At 47.5% G+C, this 21,788-nt stretch overlaps 1 protein-coding gene across 6 annotated transcripts in view; it reads left to right on the top strand.

Moving 5' to 3' along the window:
• Positions 1–21,788, top strand: part of ADCY6 (adenylate cyclase 6) — a 37,823-nt gene that overhangs the window by 5,967 nt on the left and 10,068 nt on the right. For 2 of the 6 annotated variants that reach the window (XM_081310083.1, XM_081310080.1), the window contains exons 2-6: positions 15,477–16,335; positions 20,524–20,673; positions 21,033–21,154; positions 21,250–21,361; positions 21,530–21,657. In XM_081310083.1, the coding sequence (XP_081166209.1) occupies positions 15,478–16,335; positions 20,524–20,673; positions 21,033–21,154; positions 21,250–21,361; positions 21,530–21,657 (1,370 nt within the window). In that variant the 5' untranslated portion in view covers position 15,477. Of the gene's footprint in view, positions 1–9,714; positions 9,846–11,082; positions 11,254–15,473; positions 16,336–20,523; positions 20,674–21,032; positions 21,155–21,249; positions 21,362–21,529; positions 21,658–21,788 lie in introns of those variants that run through there. The other 4 variants (XM_081310082.1, XM_081310084.1, XM_081310081.1 and 1 more) reach the window with 4 other exon arrangements.

The raw sequence follows: 21,788 nt of genomic DNA, 5'->3' as shown, positions 1-21,788 counted from the left end.
ACTTGCCCAAGGATTCTACTCTGGAAGGCTCCCTCCCCTTTAGACCTCTGCCCCAAAAGACATAATCTTCTTGACTTGATTTTTTTTCAACATAGCTGAGAGGTTCCCAAGAAATATGTAAACAAAAAAGCTTTACTAATATTAAGGAAGAACAGAAAGAAAATAAACAATGAAAATACATGAACTATAAAACAGCCCAGAGTATTTAACCTTCAGCACCAAAAGAAACAAACCAACAAAATAAAACCCAGGTCTGGGGGTGTGGCTTAGTGGTAGAACACTTTAATTGCACGTGTGAGGCCCTGGGTTTGATCCTTAGCACCACATAAAAATAAATAAATAAAATAAAGTTATTGTGTCCATCTACAATTAAAAATAATTAAAACAACAGTAACAACAAACCCAGATCAGGGTAGACTGAATTACAAAGTTTCCATCCATACTTCGGCTAGCTTCATTCGCAGACTCCCAGACTGGGGCCCTTTGCACATCTTGCCTCCCACATAACTGCTACCAATTCTAAAGGGCTTTTTTATAAAACAGTTTTCCAGTTACCTTGTATAGTTTCCTGGTTTTCCTGCCTTAGGAGCTAGGGCTCCCAGCCTGCTTGTCTGGGGTGGGTGTGGGGTTACATTATGACTTTCAGATGTTCTAAGCACTAAAAAGATTATCATGACCTTATTCAGTGAAAAGAAGTTCAACTGCAAAATTTAAAAAAAAAAAATTTGATAAGGTCAAGCTGGGGTTGTAGCTCAGTAGTAGAATGCTTGCCTAGCACCTGTGAGACACTGGGTTCAATCCTTAGCACCACATAAAAATAAATAAATAAAACAGAGTATTATGTCCATCTCCAACTTAAAAAAAAAAAAAAAACTAAGAAGGTGAACAAAATTGTTAAAATTTCCAAGACAGCGGGCTGGGGATGTTGCTCAGGGGTAAAGCAGTTGCCTGGCATATGTGAGGCCCTGGGTTCGATCCTTAGCACCTGCATATAAGTAAACAAATTAATTAAATGAAGGTCCATTGACAACTAAAAAAAATTTTTAAAAATTTTCCAAGATAGGAGTGGGTTTGTCACTCAGTGATAGAGTGCTTGCCTAGCATGTGTGAGGCACTGGGTCCAATTCTCAGCATCGCATATAAATAAAATAAAGGTCAATTGACAACAAAAATGTTCCATGACATCCAGGTGGGATGGCGCATGCCTATAATCCCAGTGGCTCAGGAGGCTGAAGCAGGAGGACTGGGAGTTCAATGCCAGCCTAGTGAGGCTGTAAGCAACTCAGTGAGACCCTGTCTCTAATGATTGTTTTTTTTTTTTTTTTTTTAAGATCGAGAGGGGAGAGAGAGAGAGAGAGAGAGAGAGAGAGAGAGAGAGAATTTTAATGTTTATTTTTCAGTTTTCGGCGGACACAACATCTCTGTTTGTATGTGGTGCTGAGTATCGAACCCGGGCCACACGCATGCCAAGCGAGCGCACTACCACTTGAGCCACATCCCCAGCCTGACTCTGTCTCTAAATAAAATATAAGAAAGGGTTAGGGGTGTGGCTCAGTGGTTAAGTGCCCCTGGTTCAATCTCTGGTACAAAAAAAAAAAAAAAAAATTCCATGACAAATTTGATGTTTTTGGGGAAATGTCAAATATCAAATTATTTCTGAATAAATTTTACTCAGTAGGCCTGCCTTGCTGTACCCGGCATTCATGATGCTGATTGGGTAGAGTAGGTATTCATGGTCATACCCTCCACCCTTCCTCTGTGGGAAATTGGAAATTTAGGGGAACCACAGTACACTGTTATTTTCCTCTTTTGGAGTACTTTCCTGCTGGTATCAAAACTTAGAAGGCTTGGCATTTCCTTAATTTTCTATCTTAAAAAAATTTAAACTTACAGAAAACTGGCAAGAATAATACAGTGATTGCATATCTACCTTTCACCTAGATTCATTAGCTATTATTGTTCCTACATTTGCTTTTTTTTTTTTTTAAAGAGAGTGAGAGAGGAGAGAGAGTGAGAGAGAGAGAGAATTTTTAATATTTATTTTTTAGTTCTCGGCGGACACAACATCTTTGTTGGTATGTGGTGCTGAGGATCGAACCCGGGCCGCACGCATGCCAGGTGAGCGCGCTACCGCTTGAGCCACATCCCCAGCCCCCTACATTTGCTTTTTCTCTTTGGTTTTGCTGAGCCATCTGAGTTGCAGATATCAACTTCATTCCTAAACACTTCATCATACATTCCCCAGACAGGGTAATTTCTATATAACCAAGACAGTTACCATACTTGGGAAACAATACACTAATATCTAACTGAAAGTTCCCCAATTGCCCCATTAATGTCCCTATTTTTGTTTGTCTTAAATCTGGGATCTCAGCAGGGTGAGGTAATGGACACCTATAATTCCAGCCTCTCCAGAGGCTGAGGCAGGAGGATCACAAATTCCAGGGAAGTCTGGGCAAGTTAGTGAGGCACCGTCTCAAAATAAAAATACAATAAGGGCTGTGGATATAGTGCAGTGGGAGAACGCTGCTGGGTTCATTCTCCAGTCAACCCCACAAAAAATTCCAGACTGGGGGTGTGGCTCAGTGGTAGAGTACTTGCCTACTTGCCTAGCCTACACAAGGCTCTGGGCTTCAACCTCAGTAAAAAAAAAAAAAAAAAAAAAAAAAAAAAAAAAAAAAGAGAGAGAGAGAGAGAGAAGGAAAATAATTCCATGTAATTCACAGTACATCTTTAAATTTCCTCATTTGTCAAATGCATTTTGAATTAAGGTATTTTCAATTTATGGTGGGTTTATCAGGACACAATCCCACTGTAAACTGAGGAGCACCTATATATATGTGTGTGTGTGTGTATGTGTTTGTGTGTATAGATAGATAGATAGATAGATAGACAGACAATTTTTAAAAATTTCCTCATTTGTGGCCAGGCACAGTGGCACATGTCTATAATCCCTGTGACTCAGGAAGCTAGGGCAGGAGGATCCAAAGTTGGAGGCCAGCCTCAGAAACCTAGCGAGGTCCTAAACAACTTAGTGAGACCCTGTCTCAAAATAAAAAATAAAAAGGGCTGGGGATGTAGTTCAGCAGTGGTGGAGCACTCCTGGGTTCAATCCCTGGTAACTAACACACACACACACACACACACACACACACACACACACACAAATTTTCTCATTTGTAAAAGGGGTTAATTTTGATGGGTATGGGTTTGGGTTTGGGAGGGACTTAAAAAGTCAAGAGGAAAGTGGGATTTTGAACAAGGCCTGAAGGATGACTAATGGCCACCTCACTGTGGCAAGCCAACCAAGATGGCCACAAATGATCCTCATCTCCTGGTATTCATTCCCTCTTTAATTCCCTTCTGTTGAGTATTAATTGGCCCACTGACTTGCTTCTGATCCACAGAACACAGCAAAAGTGATTGAATGGCCCTTTGATGAAGGTGAATGAGATCAGAGCTTCTGTTTTATTAGCAGACACTCTTCTTGACGGCTTTGAGGAAGCAAGCTGCCACACTGGAGAGCCCCAGGTGGCAAGGAGCTGAGGCCGTCAGTCCAACAGCCTGCCAGTAACAGAATCCTGTCAATAATCACATGAGCTTGGAACTGGATCCTTCCCCATTATAGCCACCTATGAAACTGAAGCACCAGCTAACCCCCTGCTTAGTTAAAAAAAAAATTATTCAGTTGTGGATGAACACACAGTATACTTATGTATTTTTATGTGGTGCTGAGGATTGAACCCAGTGCCTCACACATGCGAGGCAAGCACTTTACCACTGAGTACAGCCTCAGTCCTGCTTGTAGTTTTATGTGATTATGAAATAGAGCATTATACCTGCCATGCTCAGACTCCACTTAAATAATAAACGTGTGTTGTTTTAAGCTACTAAAAAACAGCCTTGCATATGGAAGTCATTGTCATCCCTCCACCTTTTAAAATTCTGAGACAGGATCTCACTAAGTTGTCTTGCCAATTTGTGGAGGTGGACTCAACTTGTGATCCTCCTGCCTCAGTCTCCTGAGTTTTGAGATTATAGGCGTGTGCCACTGAGCCCAGTATCATCCCTTTTTACTGAAGAAACTAGGGCTCAGATAGGCTTGATCAATTGTCCAATGTACCAGTCATCTTCTTGGTTGCAAAAATAGAAACAGCCTGTAACTAATGTGAGCAGAAAAGACATTTTTTTTGGAAGGATAGTGAATGATTTGCTCATAGAAATGATGGAAAGGCCAGAGTACTCAGGCTTAAAAGCCAGGCAGGAACAAAGGGAAATTGGATAGTGGGAAGGAAGAGTCTAGTTCTAGCTCCTGTCCCTGCTGCTGAGACCAGAATTAATACTAAACTGTCCTATCTTCTTCACATCATTAGCCTTAGGCTCAAAGCTGGCAGTTGGGAGTGTCCCATCATCTGAGTGTGGGTCAGCTCTGCACCTGTTGATGACTGGGGTCAGCTGACAGCAGGTGCTCAAAAATGGTTTATTCGATTCATAAACCAAAGGTTCATCTAACATTGTGTACAGAATAGATGGAGGGTTAGCTCATGCCTTGAAGACTCAAACACTGATGTAGCCCTTTTTTCCAATGCAATGACATTCTCAGCCCTTCCCAGGCTTTCTGGAATTTCTCATACAGCCCCTGAGCCATATAGTAGATGGAGGTAGTGAAATGCTGGGAGATGAACTAGGGGTGGTAGTGTCATAAATGTGCCATCAGAGGGCGCATGAGACTCAGAAATTTACCAAAAAGACATGGGGGAAATTGGTGTGGCAGAATAGGGTAGGGGGAAAAGGCTGAGGAAGTCTGGCTTGAGTGGGGCTCAGGCAAGCTGGGCTCTGGGCACCCAGAGAACGACCAGCAGTGGTATGGGCCTCAAGAGGTTTCTCTGGTCCTCGAGGCCCTGGTTGCACCTTTTCCCCACTCCGGGAGCTTTGGGTTCCCCTGGTCTTTGCATTGAGATCTTGAGAGGACTTTGAACTCTTCTCTTTATGACATCAGTTCTCTAACTGTAAACACTCCCCCACACCATCAATCCCAGTTCAGCACTGGGGAACTGCACAGGGGTGGGAGTGGGGCAATGGGAGTGCCTCTGGCCTTGCAAATGGGGTAGGATCAAGGTGGTCAATAGTATTCTCACCTGAGAACTTCCTTGGCAGTAAGGCAGAAGGAGGCTAAATGTGGCTTCCCTTTTGGACTGGAATTTCCAGTGTTTAGCACAGTAGGTGCTCAAGAAATGTTTGTTCCCTGTCAAAAATTATTTGATGTGAATAAATCATGCAGAGGGAACCAAAGCAGGTCATCTGGGCACTCCAACTCCACAATATTTCTTGAGTGCTTCTACTCCTTAACTTCCCACCATTATAGTCCTTTCCCAAGCCACTGTTCTTTTCACCTGGACCACTATAATAGCTTCCTAAGTGGTTTCTCTTGCATCCCTTGATCCTGCCATTTATTCTCCACCCAGCAGCCAGCATGATCTTTTAAAACCATAAATCAGATCATGCCACTTCCGAGCTTAACACCTTCCAAAGGCTTCTCATTACACTTTGAATGAGATCCAGACTCCTTACCCTGGCCTATGAGTCTCTGCACCAGCCAGGGCATGCCCCCCTCTCTGACCTCATCTTCGACCGTTTTCAGCCTCACTAACTTTCTGTTTCTTGAGCTCAGGGAGCTTGTTATTGCTGCAGGGCTTTTGCATTAGTTGTTCCCTCTGCCTGGAATGCTCTTTACCCAGATTCTTTGCATGGCTGCCTCCATGTCATTCAGGTCTCCATGTAAATGTCGTTTCCTCAGCTCTCTTGACAACCCAACCTAGGTTTCTCCCCCAGTCACTTCCAATCTATCCCTGGTTCATTGGTCACCATAGCACTGATTATCATTAACTGTCTTCTCATCTATTCATTTGTTTCTAGAAGACAAACTCCAGGAAAATAGGGTCTGCTGAGTTTAATTCCTGTATCCCCAGCATCTATTAATAAAACTGTGCCTAAGACATAGAACACACTCAAGTGTTTGTGGAATGCACGAATATGGTGGGGACCTAAGGTGATGGGGAAGGGATGTTATCCCTCTGGAGTTGACATGGGAGGTAGGTTGTGGGACTAGGATTGGCCAAGTAGTATACCAATTCTGGACCCTAGAGGAAGTTAAGAGTCTCTGAGTGGTTCTAGTAGTGACAGAAATCGTGTTAGGGGTGATGAAATGGACAGGGTATATTTGCTGGTTTAAATGAATATGGGTTGATTTTGCATTTTTTTTCCTTTGTGGTACCAGGATACAGGGACACTTAATCACCGAGCTACATCCCCCTATCCCTTTTTATATCTTGAGACAAGGTCTCACTAAGTTACCCAGGGTGACCTTACACTTGTGTTCCTTCTGCCTCTGCCTCTCATGTAGCTGGGTTTATAGGTATGTATCACCACACCTGGCTTATATATTTCTCTTTTTGCAGTGCTGGGGATCGAACCCAGGGCCTAGCACATATTAGGCAAGCACTTTACCTCTGAGCTACATACAGCCTCAGCCCTTACAGATCTTTTTTACTTTCTGAAAATAAAATGTGCAGAAATCTGATCTTTGAAGCAGAAAAGTTAGGGAATGGTTTTTTGCATTGTCAAAATTTAGCTGTTATTCAAACAACCCATGGAATGCTCAGGGGACTAAAGCCTATTCATGTTACATTACAGGGTGTTTTCAGCACTGCGTATTTATAGAGTGCTGTCCAGATACACTTAGAGCTTTATGGAACTTGCATTTACATATAATACATGCTCCAAGTAGGAATTTCCTCTTCCTGAAAATGAGAGGTTGAGAATACATCCCTCTATGACTGTGGTCTGTATTATAAAAAACCAAAATGGCCATTGAGACCAAGCTAGACTTGGAGAAATAAAGACAGTTTCAGCTGACTGCCTCTATTTTTCTTTCTCTTTGTCAAGGTTAAAACTTTTCAATGAATCCCTGATTTATTGTTTATTCTTTACCCTGGGATAAGGAGGTCCTTTCTGAATATTTTACTTACTGCAATGATTTTCAAACTCAGCTCAGCAGAGTTGGTGTTTCACAAGCTGGGTAAAGGGGCACTGCCATGGGAAATTGAATAATAACCAACTTATTTCAGTTCAAAGAAAAACACGGATATAATTTTCTCCATTTTAGGGTTCTTCCATATTATTTTCTAAAACTTGTGGTGCCTGCTATTCTAGACTTTATTAGATCTGTCATAGCACAAAATTATGTAGTGAATTATTGTAATACATTAATATTTCATCATATTCTGCTAAGGCTATTGTTTTTTTGAAGGGCTCAAGGTAAGGCTGAAAACCTGCCTTAGAGATTCTATGTTTCCTATCCAGCTATTCCCAAACCTTTCTAACAACCTGAATGCGTTTCAGAGACACAGGATTTGGGTGAAACATGTTCAGAATTGGCAATCCCTCTGTCATGGAAGAGGACAGACAGCAAAAGACCCAGACCCTAACCTGCTGGTCTGAGGACTCTCTAGCACTTTGTAGTTGCTAATGGCAGTAGTTTTCATACTTTCTGGGTCACAGAAGCTAGAGATCAAGGGCCCACTGCCCCTAAAAGTATTCCCCATAGCCAAATGGGGACAAAGCCAGTAGAAGAAAGTCTTTGCTTCCAAGGAAACAAAAGGAAGGATTGGCACAATTCATGTCTGTGATATACACAGACATAATTATGGTAAAGCAGAATAAAAAGAGCAGTGAATTTGGGCCAGTGGATATAAGTTATGGTTCAACTCAAGTCACCAACTGTCTGTGTGACTGAGTAAGTCATCTCACATCTCAAAGGCTTGATTTTTTTTTTTTTTTGTAATCACTGTAACAGAGTGGTTACAAATCTTTTGCCAGATTGCAAGGGATCATAATCTGAATCTATTACCATCTTATCTTGAAGAAATTGTTGAACCTCTCTATGCCTTATTTGTATCATCTTCAAGCTGGAGAAGGTAATAGCATCAGAAGTGTTTTGAAGAGTAAATTGGTTATTTCTTAATTATTATTTATTTATTTTATGAATTTTGAGGCAGGGTCTTGCTAAGTTTGCCCAAACTGGCTTTGAATTTGGGATCTTCCTACCATAGCCTCCTGAATTGCTGGGTTACAGGCGTGTGCCACTGCATCTGGCTTAAATGAGTTATTTAATGTTAAGGGTCTAGGAGAATACTCGGCACATAGTCAATGTTATACAAATGTTTGTTATTATAATTACTAACTACTAAAAGTATAGCAGCTGAATTAGATCATCTTTAAGACTCCTTACTGCTTAAATACCCTACAGATTGAACTCAGGGGCACTTCTGAGTTACATCCTCTTTTTAAAAAAAAATTAAGACAGGGTTTCACTCGAATTTGTGACCCTCCTGCCTTAGCCTCCTGAGTAGCTGTCTTCCCCTGTCTTCCTTATTTCAACTGGCTAGTTTACAAATTTAAACATTCAATAATTGAGCATTTCCCACATGCCTAGCACTAGCTTGTGTTTCCTATCTATGGATTAAAGGACTAGAATCATTTTAAAGGTCCCAACAATCTATAGTCCTAGAAACAGATTTGATGGTTGGGATACAGGAAAGGTGTTGATAGTGGCCCTGCCCTCCAGGAACTGAAAATGGAGCGCAGGGGTCCAGACTAACCTACCTGCTGTCCACTAGGGTAGAAGCATCCTTAATCTACCCAGAGAAGGACACAGAACAATATTTTTTTCCAGCTTCTTTGATTGGTGTGCATTTTTTTCATTCCAAAATAAAGGACAAAATCTTCCATTCCAAAATACAAAATTTCATTTTATACACCCCCCCCCCCTTTTTTTTGACAGTACTGGGAATGGAGCCCAGGGTCTAACACATGGTAGGCAAAACACTGTATCTTTGCACTGTATCTCCAGTTCCTCCCCTATATTTCTTTACCTTAATTGTTTCTTGTATTTCCCTCTGTAGCCCATAAGCACATTACAAGAAGTAAATGATAGATATTTGATTCAAGTTGGAGAGGATTTTTTTTTTTTTTTTTTTTTTTTGGTACTGGGGATTGAATTCAGGGACACTCCACCACTGAGCCTCATCCCCAGACCATTTTTGTATTTTATTTAGAGACAGGGTCTCACTGAATTGCTTAGTGCCTCGCTATTGCTGAGGCTGGCTTTGAACTCCGGATTCTCCTGCCTCAGCTTCCACAGCCACTGGGATTATAGGCTCATGGAACTGTGCCGGCTGAGAGAAAATTAAAAAAAAATTAAGTTGTTGATAGACCTTTATTTTATTTATTTATATGCGGTGCTCAGAATCGAACCCAGTGCTTCACACATGCCAGGCAAATGTGCTGCTGCTGAGCCCCAGCCCCAGCCCAGGAAATTTTGATAGTGGGAAGAACACTGCCTATTTGAAGGGAGAAATCAGGCAAAGAGTCCCCAAAGGTCAAATTAGAGGCCAGGCTTGCACAACTGCCAATCATATATGGTAGAATAAACTACCACTTTCTTATTTTCATTTCCCATTTTCAAATTATAACCAACATTTTGCTATCTGATCTTGGAACCCTGTGAGAAAGGGTAGATGGTTTTATCCCCATTTTATAGTTGAGGCTCCAACAGAGTAAGTATTATTTATCCAAGGTATATCCTTTGCAGTGATATATGGCTAATAAGTGATGGAAACTTCCTAACTCTTCCCCTGTCTTCCTTATTTCAAGCTCTCTTCTGGGCTTAGGAATCCTGGCGAGGATTTGGAGTGGACAAATTAGGGCCTTGAAGTACAAGCGTATAAGGAGGGCTGAGTCTGAGGAAGCAGCAGCTTGGGGTATCAGCCAGGAAGAGGACTGGGGTAAGCAGTGGGATATTGGGTGGGGAAGGGGCTGGCGGGGCTAAAAAGGAAGGAGGAGCTATAGGTCTGGCTGAGGGAACTGGGGGCCCCCTGGGCTGGGACGCCGGCAGGGTAGGGGCTCGTAGGGAAGCCTGGCAGGCTGCCTTCTTCCCAGCTCTGGAGGAATGGTACTGCCTCTTAAGTCAGCCTCACCCACAGCCTTGGAATTAACCCTCCTCTATTTTCTGGTTCCACCATCATTCTAACCCTCAAAGAGTTAAAGGAGCTTTCACATAATTTTTGCATCTCCCAGGTAACTTGGGCAGCTGCTTCAAACGGGAAATAAATAAAAGCCCCAAACAATTTCTCGGCTCTGGTACCTAGCAATGCACACCCCGCCCCCCACCCCAGCGGAGAAGCACAAACCTTTGGGTAAAAGGTGCCCGGGGAGGGACTCTCTGCAAGTTGGCAGGTGCGAGAAGGTGTGGGGAAAGGGCCACTCAGGGAGCGTAAGGCCAGAGGGCGACGTCTAAAATGCCTCTTCCCACATCCCCCTGCTGTGCCCCGGGCGCAGCAGGTTCCCGACGGGGACGATGCCCCCCTAGGGCTGCTGGGGAGAGGAAAGAAGTGGTGTGTCGGCAAGCAGGCCGCACACACCTGGCGCCTTGTGGAATGAAATTTTAATTAATTATTAAACTGAGTTCCGGCGGGAGGGAGCGAGGCCGCCACAGGGAGGGCGGGCACGGCGGGGTGGGGGCTGGGGCAGAGTGGAAAGGAGGGGTGAGGAGTGGGCTCTGGGCTCCCGCTCCACCCCTGGGGACCCCAACTGGAAGGAAGCCGACCCTCGTTGGGCGGGTGTGGCATTTTCGCAGAGTGAGGGTGGGTTTGTGGCGAGCGGACCCCTGGGCCGAGGGTGGGCTGGAATGCCGGAGGATGCTGCTCGGGGTGAAGGGATGGGGGAGCAGTGCTTAGCTCCCTCCCCTCCCGGGTCTTGATCCCAGAACAGAAGCCGCTTGTTTTCCCAAGACTGGGGGAGGAAGAGGCCGGAGGAGAGGAAGGGGCGCGCGAAGGGAGGGGTCCCATTCTTCGGTCTTCCCCCATTTTGACGACCCGGTTCCTCGGAAGGGGAATGGGCAACTCTGCCCCCCGCTCCTGGGGAGGGGGAGGGGGTGCCCAGACAAAAGGAGCTTGTGCCTTTAAGGCGGGGAGTCCGGGAGCCGGCGGGGAGGGGACTTCTGGATCCGGGGTAGAGGGCGGCTGCGCTGGACAACAAGGGAGGGGGCGAGGGCCGCTCGGACGGCTGGACGGCGGGCGGGACGGCCGGGACGCGCGGACACGGAGCAGGACCGCGGGACGGCCGGCCGGACGGCCGGAGCCCGCAGGGGCGGCGGGGCGGGGGCCCCGGGGAGGCGCCGACCCGAGCCGGCAGGTGAGCCCGCGGGAGCGGAGCTGGGGAAGTGGCCGCGCCGGCGCTCGGGCTGCGGGGCTGGGGCAGAGGCACCCGGCGCGGCTCCCGACGAGTTTTTTTTTTTTTTTTTGGTGGGTGCAGCGAATCTGGAGATGGGTAGTCTGGACTATTTGGGGTGGGGGGAACCCGAGGCCATGGGGCTGGTAAAGAGAAGTGCTGGAGATGGGGGATGAAGGAGTTCTCGGTCCCAGCCCGAGGGTCCCCACCCTCTTTCCCGGCCACACGCCTCCCTTCCTCCACTCGCTGGAGTTTCCAGGCTTGTCCTAAAGTGGGGGAGAAGCGTGTACTGGGGGAGGGGCTGGCCTGTGGGTTTGGCAGCGGGGCCGAGGGGTGAGTCTCTAAGTTTAGGGTAGAGTGTGATTGTGTTTAGGGGAGAGGGAGGCTCTCTGTGGTAGGCTCCCACCCTGCCCTCACCCCAAGCCTTTGGAATGAAAGGGGTGGTGTCATTCTCCTCTTTCTCCCAAGGCCTGCTGCAGGGAAGGTAAACTGTATTCAGAGCAAACTTAGAGGTGTGGGGGCGACCTAAAAGCCAGAGGTGGAATTAGGTGGTGAGAGACCCTTTCCTAAGACCTTCCTCTTCGTTGCCAGAGTCCCACTGTGAGCTGGAAGACCCTGGTGGGTTGTATGGTTGGGGCTGGATGTAGGAACCCTTTGCAGTCCTTAGGGAGAGCTGGAAAGGGAGGAAAAGGCAGTGCTGAACCTACAGATACAGGCCTTGGGGAGGCTTCTCTACATCTGGAAAGGCCTGGAATTGAGGCCCAGCATGGTGGGTGGTGCTGGCACTGTTGGGCCCCGCCTGGGTGCTTTTTTTGCCATGAACTTTCTGAAATTGTTTTAAAACCCCTGGAGCCTTCTTTTGCCAAGGAGGGCAGGGGCAGATGGCCCCTGGGGATGGGATGGATGAGAGGTGGCCAGGAAGAGGATTGAGCCAAGCAGTGGGCAGAGCCATCCTTGGGGCTGGGCCTTGGCTTTCTTCAGACTCTGGTCTCATGGAAGCATCAGGATTTGGGAGGGACTTGAGGTCTGGGAGGCACTGGGCCTGGGACTGAGGGCTGAGTGGGACATAGCTCCACTTGTAGGAGCTGGTGATGCCAGGAGCAGCAGATCTGTGGGAGAAAAGGGTCCAAGACTCAGGAAAGGAGGTCAGAGATGCAAGGGTCAAGCTCTGATTGCTGGTAAGGGAGGTGGTCTGTGCTCCAGGTATTCATAGTGATGGGTTCTTGGACAGGGAGGGTTGAGGGACCGTATAGAGAAGTTTTGTGGCTTGGAACAGTGACCTCCCGTATTTCCTGCTATACTAAGCTTGGCATTGGGTGCCAGGAGTGCTGGGAGTCCAGCAAGTTCTCCAGGATGGGCAGTGCCTGCAGTGGAGTCCAGGGTGGGATTGTTGCAGTTGGTTGGACAGTTACAGATCTCTGAAGCTATTCCCTTGTGGGGTCACACAGTGTTCTTGGAAGGGTGATATGTTCCCCTGGACAGTGTCTGCCCCTTCCTCTGTGGGTATGAGCCAGATGCTAAAATGTGCTTCCAGGGGGCTGGGAACATGGCCAGAAACAGGTCCTTTGGGAACAGAGGTCTGGGTCAGTGGTGGTTGGAGATAAGAACAGGGCAGGGGACTGGTGAATGGAAAGAGGCTGAAACAAAATGTCGTGGGGGTGGGGTGGGAAACCTGCTCAGCCTGGGTTCTATCCCCAGCAGCTCTGGGGACTGACAACTAAGGACACAGGGACTGATAGAACCAAGCATCTGACTGGCTGAAAGGATATACTCATGACTTTAGTCTTTCCATCTCTTGGACATTGGCAGAGGTTTGGGTTCAAAGTGTTGTGGGGTGGGGAGAAGAACTAATATTTACCAAGTGTGAACTATATGACAGGTATTATTAGGTTCTTTCCCCAGGACCATTATTATTCCCATTTTATAGATGAAGAAACTGATGCAGGGAGGTTAAGTAACTTGTCCCAGGTGGAGTAGCTAGCAAATAATCACACTAAGGTTTGAAACCTGGTCTCACACCAAAGGTGCTTCTAATGAAATATTGTCAAACGCCAGGCTTCCTTTGGTGACCTTTTCCAAATGCCACCTGACTAAAAGTCTTGTAGTCTTGATCTGTCCTTCCAGATGACGCTGTTGGTGATTCGAGTTTGAAGGGCATGCTGCTGTATGGAATATAGGAGAAGGGATGCCGACAGAACTTGGCTGAGGAGATGGAGGTTTTGGGGTGTGCAGAGAAGTCCCAGCCTGCCTTCTGCTTTTTGGGCCCTTGGGTGTCTGGAGTGCTGCTCATCTGGCATGAGTGTCTGGTTCTGTGGCCACCTGGGGCAAGCACTGGGTACGCTTCCTTCCAGTTCCCTAGTGAGTACAAATGTCAGTGCTGCTTGCTCAGCAGGCTTAAGTACAAGGGGCCCCTCAGGGTGCCCTGTGGACATGGAGGTATGTGGCCCTGGTGGGAATATGGGCATCCACAGGTGACAGTTCTTTCATGTTCATCTACTCCTGACCTGGGCTCAGTCGGGAGACATGTTAGAGCTATTGTCATGGAGTCTTCCCACCCCAGTCCAAAGCTCGTCCCTCCGGGAAACCTGGGATCTAAGACTGATTTGGTTACCTAGGATCTCTGTAGCTTGGGCCAGACATATAAAACTGGCATGGACTTCGGCTTTTATTTTTTCCTATTGAATTTGTCTTGTGCCCCAGGTGGCCACTTCACAGCGTTTTAATGGAAATCAGGTGGAATTAAGCATTTGAAAAGGCAGAGGAAGTTTATGGGGGGTATAATTCATCCATCCACTTAATATTTATTTACATCCTACTAAGTGTTGAGGATACCGTGAGCAAAACAGGCCCAAATTCTTGCCTTCATGAAGTTGACATTCCAGTTAGGAGAGACAATGAACAAATAAGAAAAATACATAGAATGGCAGTTGCTGATAAGAGCTGAGGAGTAAGAGAAAGTATAAAGCTGGGAAGAGAGATAGGGAGCCCCAGGAAAGGGAGTTGCTATTATAATATGGTGGTTAGAGAGAGCCTCACTGATAAGGGGGACATTTGAGCTCTGACCTAGAGGAGCTCTTGTTCCAGGTGGGGGGACACGAGTTCCAGCAAAGAAGCTAATGTGACTAGATGGAGTGAGGAAGACAGAGTCAGGACTATCATTATTAGCTGCTTCATTTCCATGGCCTTAAGCTTGCTTGCTTTCTATCTTTTCAATATGTATTTATTGAGTCCCTACTATAAGATGGTCCACTACATGGCTCTGGTGATAAAAGTGATGAATAAAATTGAGATAATCTCTGCCCTCACAAAGCTTGTAGGTAGAGGGGCATGCAGAGAAGTCCCAGTCTGCCTTCTGCTTTGTGGGCATTACACAAGGAATTATTTAATTATAATTGCAATAATTATTATGGAGGAAATGTACAGAGGTAAGGGACCAAACTTAGTTTGGGTGGAAGAGCTGGGAATTCTTCCCTGAGGAAGTTATACTTAAGCTGTGACCTGACTGGAAAGTTTAATTTAGCTTGGTGAAATGTGCCGTGGGTATCTGAATGATGAGGAAGGATGTGGAAAGAGATTCCCTTTAGTACAGAGGTCACTGATGGGCAGCTCTCAGGCAGAACTCATTCCAGAGACGTGATTTATTTGGCTTGCAGTGTTGAAAATGTGGATTAGTTGCCAGTGTTAAAAAATCAACAGATGTTGCATTGAAATATAGTTTCTGTTGAAAAGTCAGAAGCTTTGGCCCCACTGGGACACCAGTGGCAGTAATCTACTGGTGCCAGGTGGTGATTGCCTTCCATGCTCAGGGTATGGACTATTCCTTGCAATTCTCCTGAACTATGGGTTGCTTCACCCCTTGACATGTGCTCTTGTGTTTGTGACCACCAGGAAATCAGTGCCTTTAGGGGAGAGGTGAATTGTTAAGCATGCTGGCTTTGGCTTAGAATCTTGGTTTTCGCACTTTTGTGGTTGCTGGATCTTGGGGAAGTTTCTTCATCTCCTGGTGTCATGGTTTCTCGCCTGTTGAATGGGGATGCCACTGCCTACTTCAAAGTAATTTTATGAGAATGATGTATATGAAGTGCTTAGCTGGGCTGTGGGAAGTGTTCAGGTGATGCACTATTACAAGTGGCAGAAGCCCCCCTGATGGTGTTGTTAAGACCATCTTATGCCTTTCTTTCCAGCAGCATGTCATGGTTTAGTGGTCTCCTGGTCCCCAAAGTGGATGAACGGAAAACAGCCTGGGGTGAACGCAATGGGCAGAAGCGCCCACGCCGTGGGACTCGGTCCAGTGGCTTCTGTACACCCCACTATATGAGCTGCCTCCAGGATGCAGAGCCACCCAGCCCCACCCCTGCAGCTCCTGCTCGGTGCCCCTGGCAGGATGAGGCCTTCATCCGGAGGGCAGGCCCAGGCAAAGGCGTGGAGCTGGGGTTGCGGGCAGTGGCCCTGGGCTTTGAGGACACTGAGGTGACAGCAGCAGTTGGAACAGCTGAGGTGGCACCTGATGTGGCACCCAGGAGCAGGAGATCCTGCTGGCGCCGTCTGGTGCAGGTGTTCCAGTCAAAGCAGTTCCGCTCAGCTAAGCTGGAGCGCCTGTACCAGCGCTACTTCTTCCAGATGAACCAGAGCAGCCTGACGCTGCTGATGGCGGTGCTTGTGCTGCTCATGGTGGTGCTGCTCATTTTCCACGCAGCACCCACACGCCCTCAGCCTGCCTACGTGGCCCTGCTGGCCTGTGCTGCCACCCTCTTTGTGGTACTCATGGTGGTATGTAACCGACACAGTTTCCGCCAGGACTCCATGTGGGTGGTGAGTTACGTGGTGCTGGGCATCCTGGCGGCTGTGCAGGTCGGGGGTGCCCTGGCAGCCAACCCGCACAGCCCCTCGGCAGGCCTCTGGTGCCCTGTGTTTTTCGTCTACATCACCTACACACTCCTACCCATCCGCATGCGGGCTGCTGTGCTCAGTGGACTGGGCCTCTCCACGCTGCATTTGATCTTGGCCTGGCAACTCAACCGTGGTGACACCTTCCTCTGGAAGCAGGTGGGTGTGGAGAGCACTTGGATAGGAATGGCAAGGAGACTTGGTAATGAAGGGTAGGGAAGTCATGGGTGGATCCCGAGTGTGGGGATTTCTAGCTGGGAGGCCAGGTTTGAAGAATGCCACTCCAGTTGGAATCTGTGGCAGGGGATACTGCTGAGAGGAGGGAGGATTCCAGAACCCAGGCCTGTAGTCTGTCACCATAGATCACAGTCTCCAGCTCTTTGGCCTGAGCCTGCTGAAATAATGTAGCCTATAGAGAGACACAATGTGGGGCTTGAGGTGGGGATGTGATGTTTAGACCCTGGGCTACGGTAGAACTGAGAAGGTTGTGCAGGTTGTATCCTCTGTCCCCAAGTTGACCCTTGAGACTCAGGCCCTGGTACCATCCCTAAAGAGCAGTTCTAGGTGATGATCTGAAGGGAAGAACAGGTTTTGGATAGAATTGGTAAAGAAGGAGTCGCCTCTCTCCTAGACTAAGGCTGTTTCTGAGACAACAGGGAAGGTAGAGAGCTTGGGTTTCTCCTGGGCTGGGGGTGATTTGAATGGAATTATACTAGAGAAGAGAGGAACACCAGAGTCTAATGTCCACACATCTTGGTCCACAATCTTGCTCTGAGGTTCTCTGTATGGGCTGGATACTGTCTTGGGGTGCTGAGTGTGGGTAAGTGGGGCTCAGTATCACCACATGGAAGTGAGAATCAGGGTGTGGTTGCAGGTAGACTGGTTGTCCAGTGTGTTGCATTCTGCTCTGTGGGATCTTAGACAACTAACTTGCCTCTCCAGGCTTCGTTTCCCAGTCTGTAAAACCAGGGTAAAAATAGCTTGTATCTCATGGTATTGCTGTGAGGACTTTACCTTTCTCTGAGTGGAGTAGGACCTGACAGGTCAGGGTTCCCACTTGTGGCAGTGAGCTGTGGGGAGTGCTATAAGGATTTTTGGGAAGCTCCTTTCAGAGAGACATGTTGGTGGGTTCTCATGTTATCCCCTGCTGTGGTGCAAAGGCCAGGCTGCTGTTGGTACACTCCCCTAGTCAGCACTCTGTATGGGCAATCATTGGCACCAATCTTGAGTGCTGTCCTCTACTTCTCTCAGTGTGTGAGGGACTAGCCCCTGCCTTGCCCAGGGCTTGTGGTCTGTGGCCCACCTGGTCTCACCATGGAGAGGAAGTTGCCTGGGGCTCCTAGGGTGAGGAGCTAGGTGCTCTGGCATGATGCCCTTCCCCGCCCAGCCTGTGCTCCAGAACACAAAGTACCTTTTTAAAAGTAACTTTATAGCCCGTTTGTTTGTGGAACACGTGCCCACAGGGCACTATTGGACCTCTTAAAGGGCTAGGTCCTTCTACCCTTGCTGGTCCCCCAGCTTTTCTTTCAGTCTATTAAGGTGGGCTTTGGGGCTGGACTGCCATCTTGGAGGAGAGGGAGCTTAGAGGTGGTGCCTTCCTTCCCTGTTCCTCTCTGGATGGCCAGAGGTGGGTGGGTCTCTTCTCTGCTCTCTGCTGGCATGATGCCCAGAGCCAGGCCTGGTGCCTGATTGGGTAGGTTCAGCTTCAGGAAGGTCAGAACTGCCAGCGTCCCACTTCTGTAAGGGTGCCTGGCCTAATCCTGTGGGTCTTGGCGAATACATTTTTGGAGTGATGAAGAAAGTTGTGCTGCCCTTATGCCTGTCTGTAAGGCCAGGGCTGAGCTGAGAACAATTTCCTGTGCCCATTTGGGCCTGTGTGTTTTTGGAGGGGGTGGGGTTTTGTGACCTCCCTTGAGCTTCCTTTGGTCAGCCCCTTCCCAGATCCAGGCCCAGTCATGTTAGTGAGAAGGACCTTCCTCCCCAGCCCACTCATTCAGACACACTGAGCAGTATCACCTGGTGACCCCATCCCAGCCTGGCATCTCCTCCAGTGTCCTGGCATCCATTTTTTCTCACAGTCGGACAGGGATGTGTATGAACAGTTATTTCAGTCTCTCATCCCCCTTCCCCTTCCCTCCACTGTGACTCACATTTTCCTTTTGGGCTCCTGGGGCCAGGAAGGGAAGTTGCCTGATTTGCCCCCCTTTTCCTTCTCCCTCACTGGGGGCTATTCTTAGAAGCCCCATGGGGAGAGAGTGTGCCCCCTCTTCACCCCTGCTGCTGGGAGGGGGACCTCGGTCTATTTGGCTTGGGGCCTTGTGCACTGGACTGGGAGGAAAGCTGAGAGGCCAGTCTTGTGGGGGTCATAGCTGAAAATGACTAGGAGTCAGCCAAATCTACTTCTCAAATTTACATAGAAGAAACTGAGGTACCCTAAATTAAATGACCTTTTGAAGTCTGTAGGACTAGTTCTGGTTCAGATCAGTTGGTAAGCTTTCCCTCCCTCTCCTGGACCAGAGCCCTGCCCCATCCAGCTCTGGGGTGGAGCTGTAAGTGCCAGGTTAACCCCCTAGTTTCCAAAAGCACTGAGGCCAGCTTTTCTTGGATTTGCTCTCCAGCCAGCCAGTGATAATGATGAGGGCTGACCATGCCTAAGGTGGGGGCCTTGGTGTGGGACCTGGCAGGGTCCAGCAGGACCTAGTGTGTTGGGGGGGGAGTTATACCTTGGGGGTAGCCAGACATGGAGGTACCTCATCCCCAGTTATAGAGGGTTCTTTGTATAGTGGAATTGATGACTCCCAAGCCTGGGTTCTGAGCTTGGCCTTGAGATTGAGTGGAACAAGGAGAACTCCTGGAAACCTGGAATGCACTAGGTTGGAACACAGGCTTTGGAGTCTAACTCTCCTGGGCTCAAGTCCCATACCAGCCACACCAACTGTGTGATCTTGGGCAGGTTACCAAACTTCTCTGTACTCTGAGATTCTCACTTTTAAAATGGGATGCTGTTGCTGTGGTGGTGTACCCCTGTAATCCTAGCAACTCGGTAGGCTGAGTCAGGAGTATTACAAGTTCAAGGCTAATCTCAGCAATTTAATGAGACACTCACAACCTAGGCAGACCCTGTCTCAAAATTTAAAATAAGTAAGTAAGTAAGTAAGTAAGTAAGTAAATAAATAAATAAATAAATAGGAATGTAGCTTAGTGGTAAAGTGCCCTGGGATTCAATCCCCAGTACCCAAAACAAATAAATAAAATGGGATATTGTCAATTCATAGAGTTGTAAGAAATGCATAAATTAATGTATAGGAAGTGTCCATAGAATCCTGGCATGTTGCAGATGGCCAACAAACCAGCTATGGTGGTGGTAATAATAATAATAATTAATAATAATAATAATAATAATAATGGTAATAATGGTCATTGTTATTCAGTCTGCAGGGCAGGGAGAGACTTTAGAAATTTTTTTTTTATTAATCAAGGGATTTTTATGCTGTATTGAACTTTATAATAGACTACATTACCAAAATAATATACCAGACTAAATTATTTTCTACACAAGATCAAAATTCAAAATCAGTTAGGCATTAAACAATAGTTGTGTTATTATTTTAATGGCAAGAGAAACTACACAGCCTCTTTTAAACAAATTTATCATTAAGTGGCAGCCAAAGTTCTAGAGATCTTCTTATTCTTCCCTGTTTGAGTTATAGATGAGCAAACAGAGGCCCAGAGACGAGGTGACTTGTCCTGGGCCACTCAGAGGAGGATGGAGAGAGCTCAGGCCTCCTGGGTGCTATTCTTTTTTTTTTTTTTTTTTTAGTTGTAGATGGATAGAATGCCTTTATTTTATTTGTTTATTTTTATGTGGTATTAAGGATTGAACCCAGTCCCTCACACATGCTACTAGGCAAGCTCTCTGCCACTGAGCTACAGCCCCAGCCCTCGTGGGTGCTATTCTTCTGTAAGGAGAATCACATGTAGGGGAAGCAGCCTTTGTCTTTCTTTTGGGTGTTTGTGAGGCAGGGGATCATAGGGAGCTGAGGTGGGCACCATGACCTATCTGGTCCTAGTTGGTGCTCCTGTTCCCAGATGCTATGATAATATTACCTTTCTAGTCATGGAGTGACCCAGGCAGAGGGCCAGGATGTGAAGTCCTTGAGGAATGGGAGAGATATGTTTCAGGGATGGGGACAGAGAGGGTGCAGAACTATGGCTTCTCTCTCAAAGGGATACATTTAGAGAAAGCCTAGCAAGTTGTGTGTGTGTGTGTGTGTGTGTGTGTGTGTGTGTGTGTGTGTGTGTGTTGGGGTGGGTGCTCACCCATCTGCCTCTGCCACCATCCTGCAGCTTGGTGCTAATGTGGTGCTGTTCCTCTGCACCAACGTCATTGGCATCTGCACACACTACCCAGCTGAGGTGTCTCAGCGCCAGGCCTTTCAGGAGACCCGCGGTTATATCCAGGCTCGTCTGCACCTGCAGCATGAGAATCGGCAGCAGGTGGGAGCTGTTTCCCCTGACCAGTGTTCCCCTCCTAATTCCCCAATAGCTTACAGATTGGATCTGCTGCTTGTTCAAGTCTGTGGAACTCTGTGAATAGTTCCTCCTGGACTGTGCATCACAGAGGCTCTCTGACACTGGGATTCTGTCTTGTCCAAGGGTGGGAGTAGATAGGAGTGCATTTGGGAGATTGAGTGAGGGTTGATTAGAGAGGGCTGGGATGGAAGACTGCTGAGGACTCTGGTGGACAGTGTTGGGTCACAGTCCAGAAGGGAAGTTCAGGTCCCCAGAGATAATGTGGAAGGATTAGGAAGAATTGTAAAGAGGATAGCAGTGCCCTGTTGGAACCACTGGTCTAGGAGCGGCTGCTGCTCTCGGTGTTGCCCCAGCATGTTGCCATGGAGATGAAAGAAGACATCAACACAAAAAAAGAAGACATGATGTTCCACAAGATCTACATCCAAAAGCATGACAACGTCAGGTAGGGCAGGGATAGGAGGATACCAGGAGGGGGTGGGAGGTTCTGGGAGACTTTGAGGGCTGCATGGCCCACCTATCCTTTGCTGTTGTCCACAGCATCCTGTTTGCGGACATTGAGGGCTTCACCAGCCTGGCCTCTCAGTGCACTGCTCAGGAGCTGGTCATGACCTTGAATGAGCTCTTTGCCCGGTTTGACAAGCTGGCCGCGGTGAGGGTGCTGGGGCTTGGGGTGGTGCCAGTTGTGGTGAGAGCCCAGCTTTGCCTGTGGCAGCTGGGGGTGTGGGTGGCAGATAGGGTACAGTGAGGGCGGTGAGCCAGGTAGGCTGAGTGGGTAGGAGAGTAAAGGTGACCCTTTCCTTTACCTCTTCCCCTTCAGGAAAATCATTGCCTCAGGATCAAAATCTTAGGGGATTGTTACTACTGTGTGTCAGGGCTGCCGGAGGCCCGAGCAGATCATGCCCATTGCTGTGTGGAGATGGGGGTGGACATGATCGAGGCCATCTCGTAAGCAGTGCTCCCTTCCCAGGATTCCTGAAATTGTGGGTGTCCCATACTATTCCTACTCTTTAATGTGTCTTCAGGAATTTTCCTCAGCCTTGGCTCTTTCTCTAGCCTGTGTGAAGACCCATGTGGCA

This window comes from Spermophilus citellus, assembly GCF_964194105.1.
Source record: "Spermophilus citellus genome assembly, chromosome: 10".
NCBI classification, from domain to species: Eukaryota; Metazoa; Chordata; class Mammalia; order Rodentia; family Sciuridae; genus Spermophilus; species Spermophilus citellus.
The sequence above is the reverse complement of the archived record's forward strand: the minus strand, read 5'-3'. Positions and strand labels throughout refer to the sequence as shown.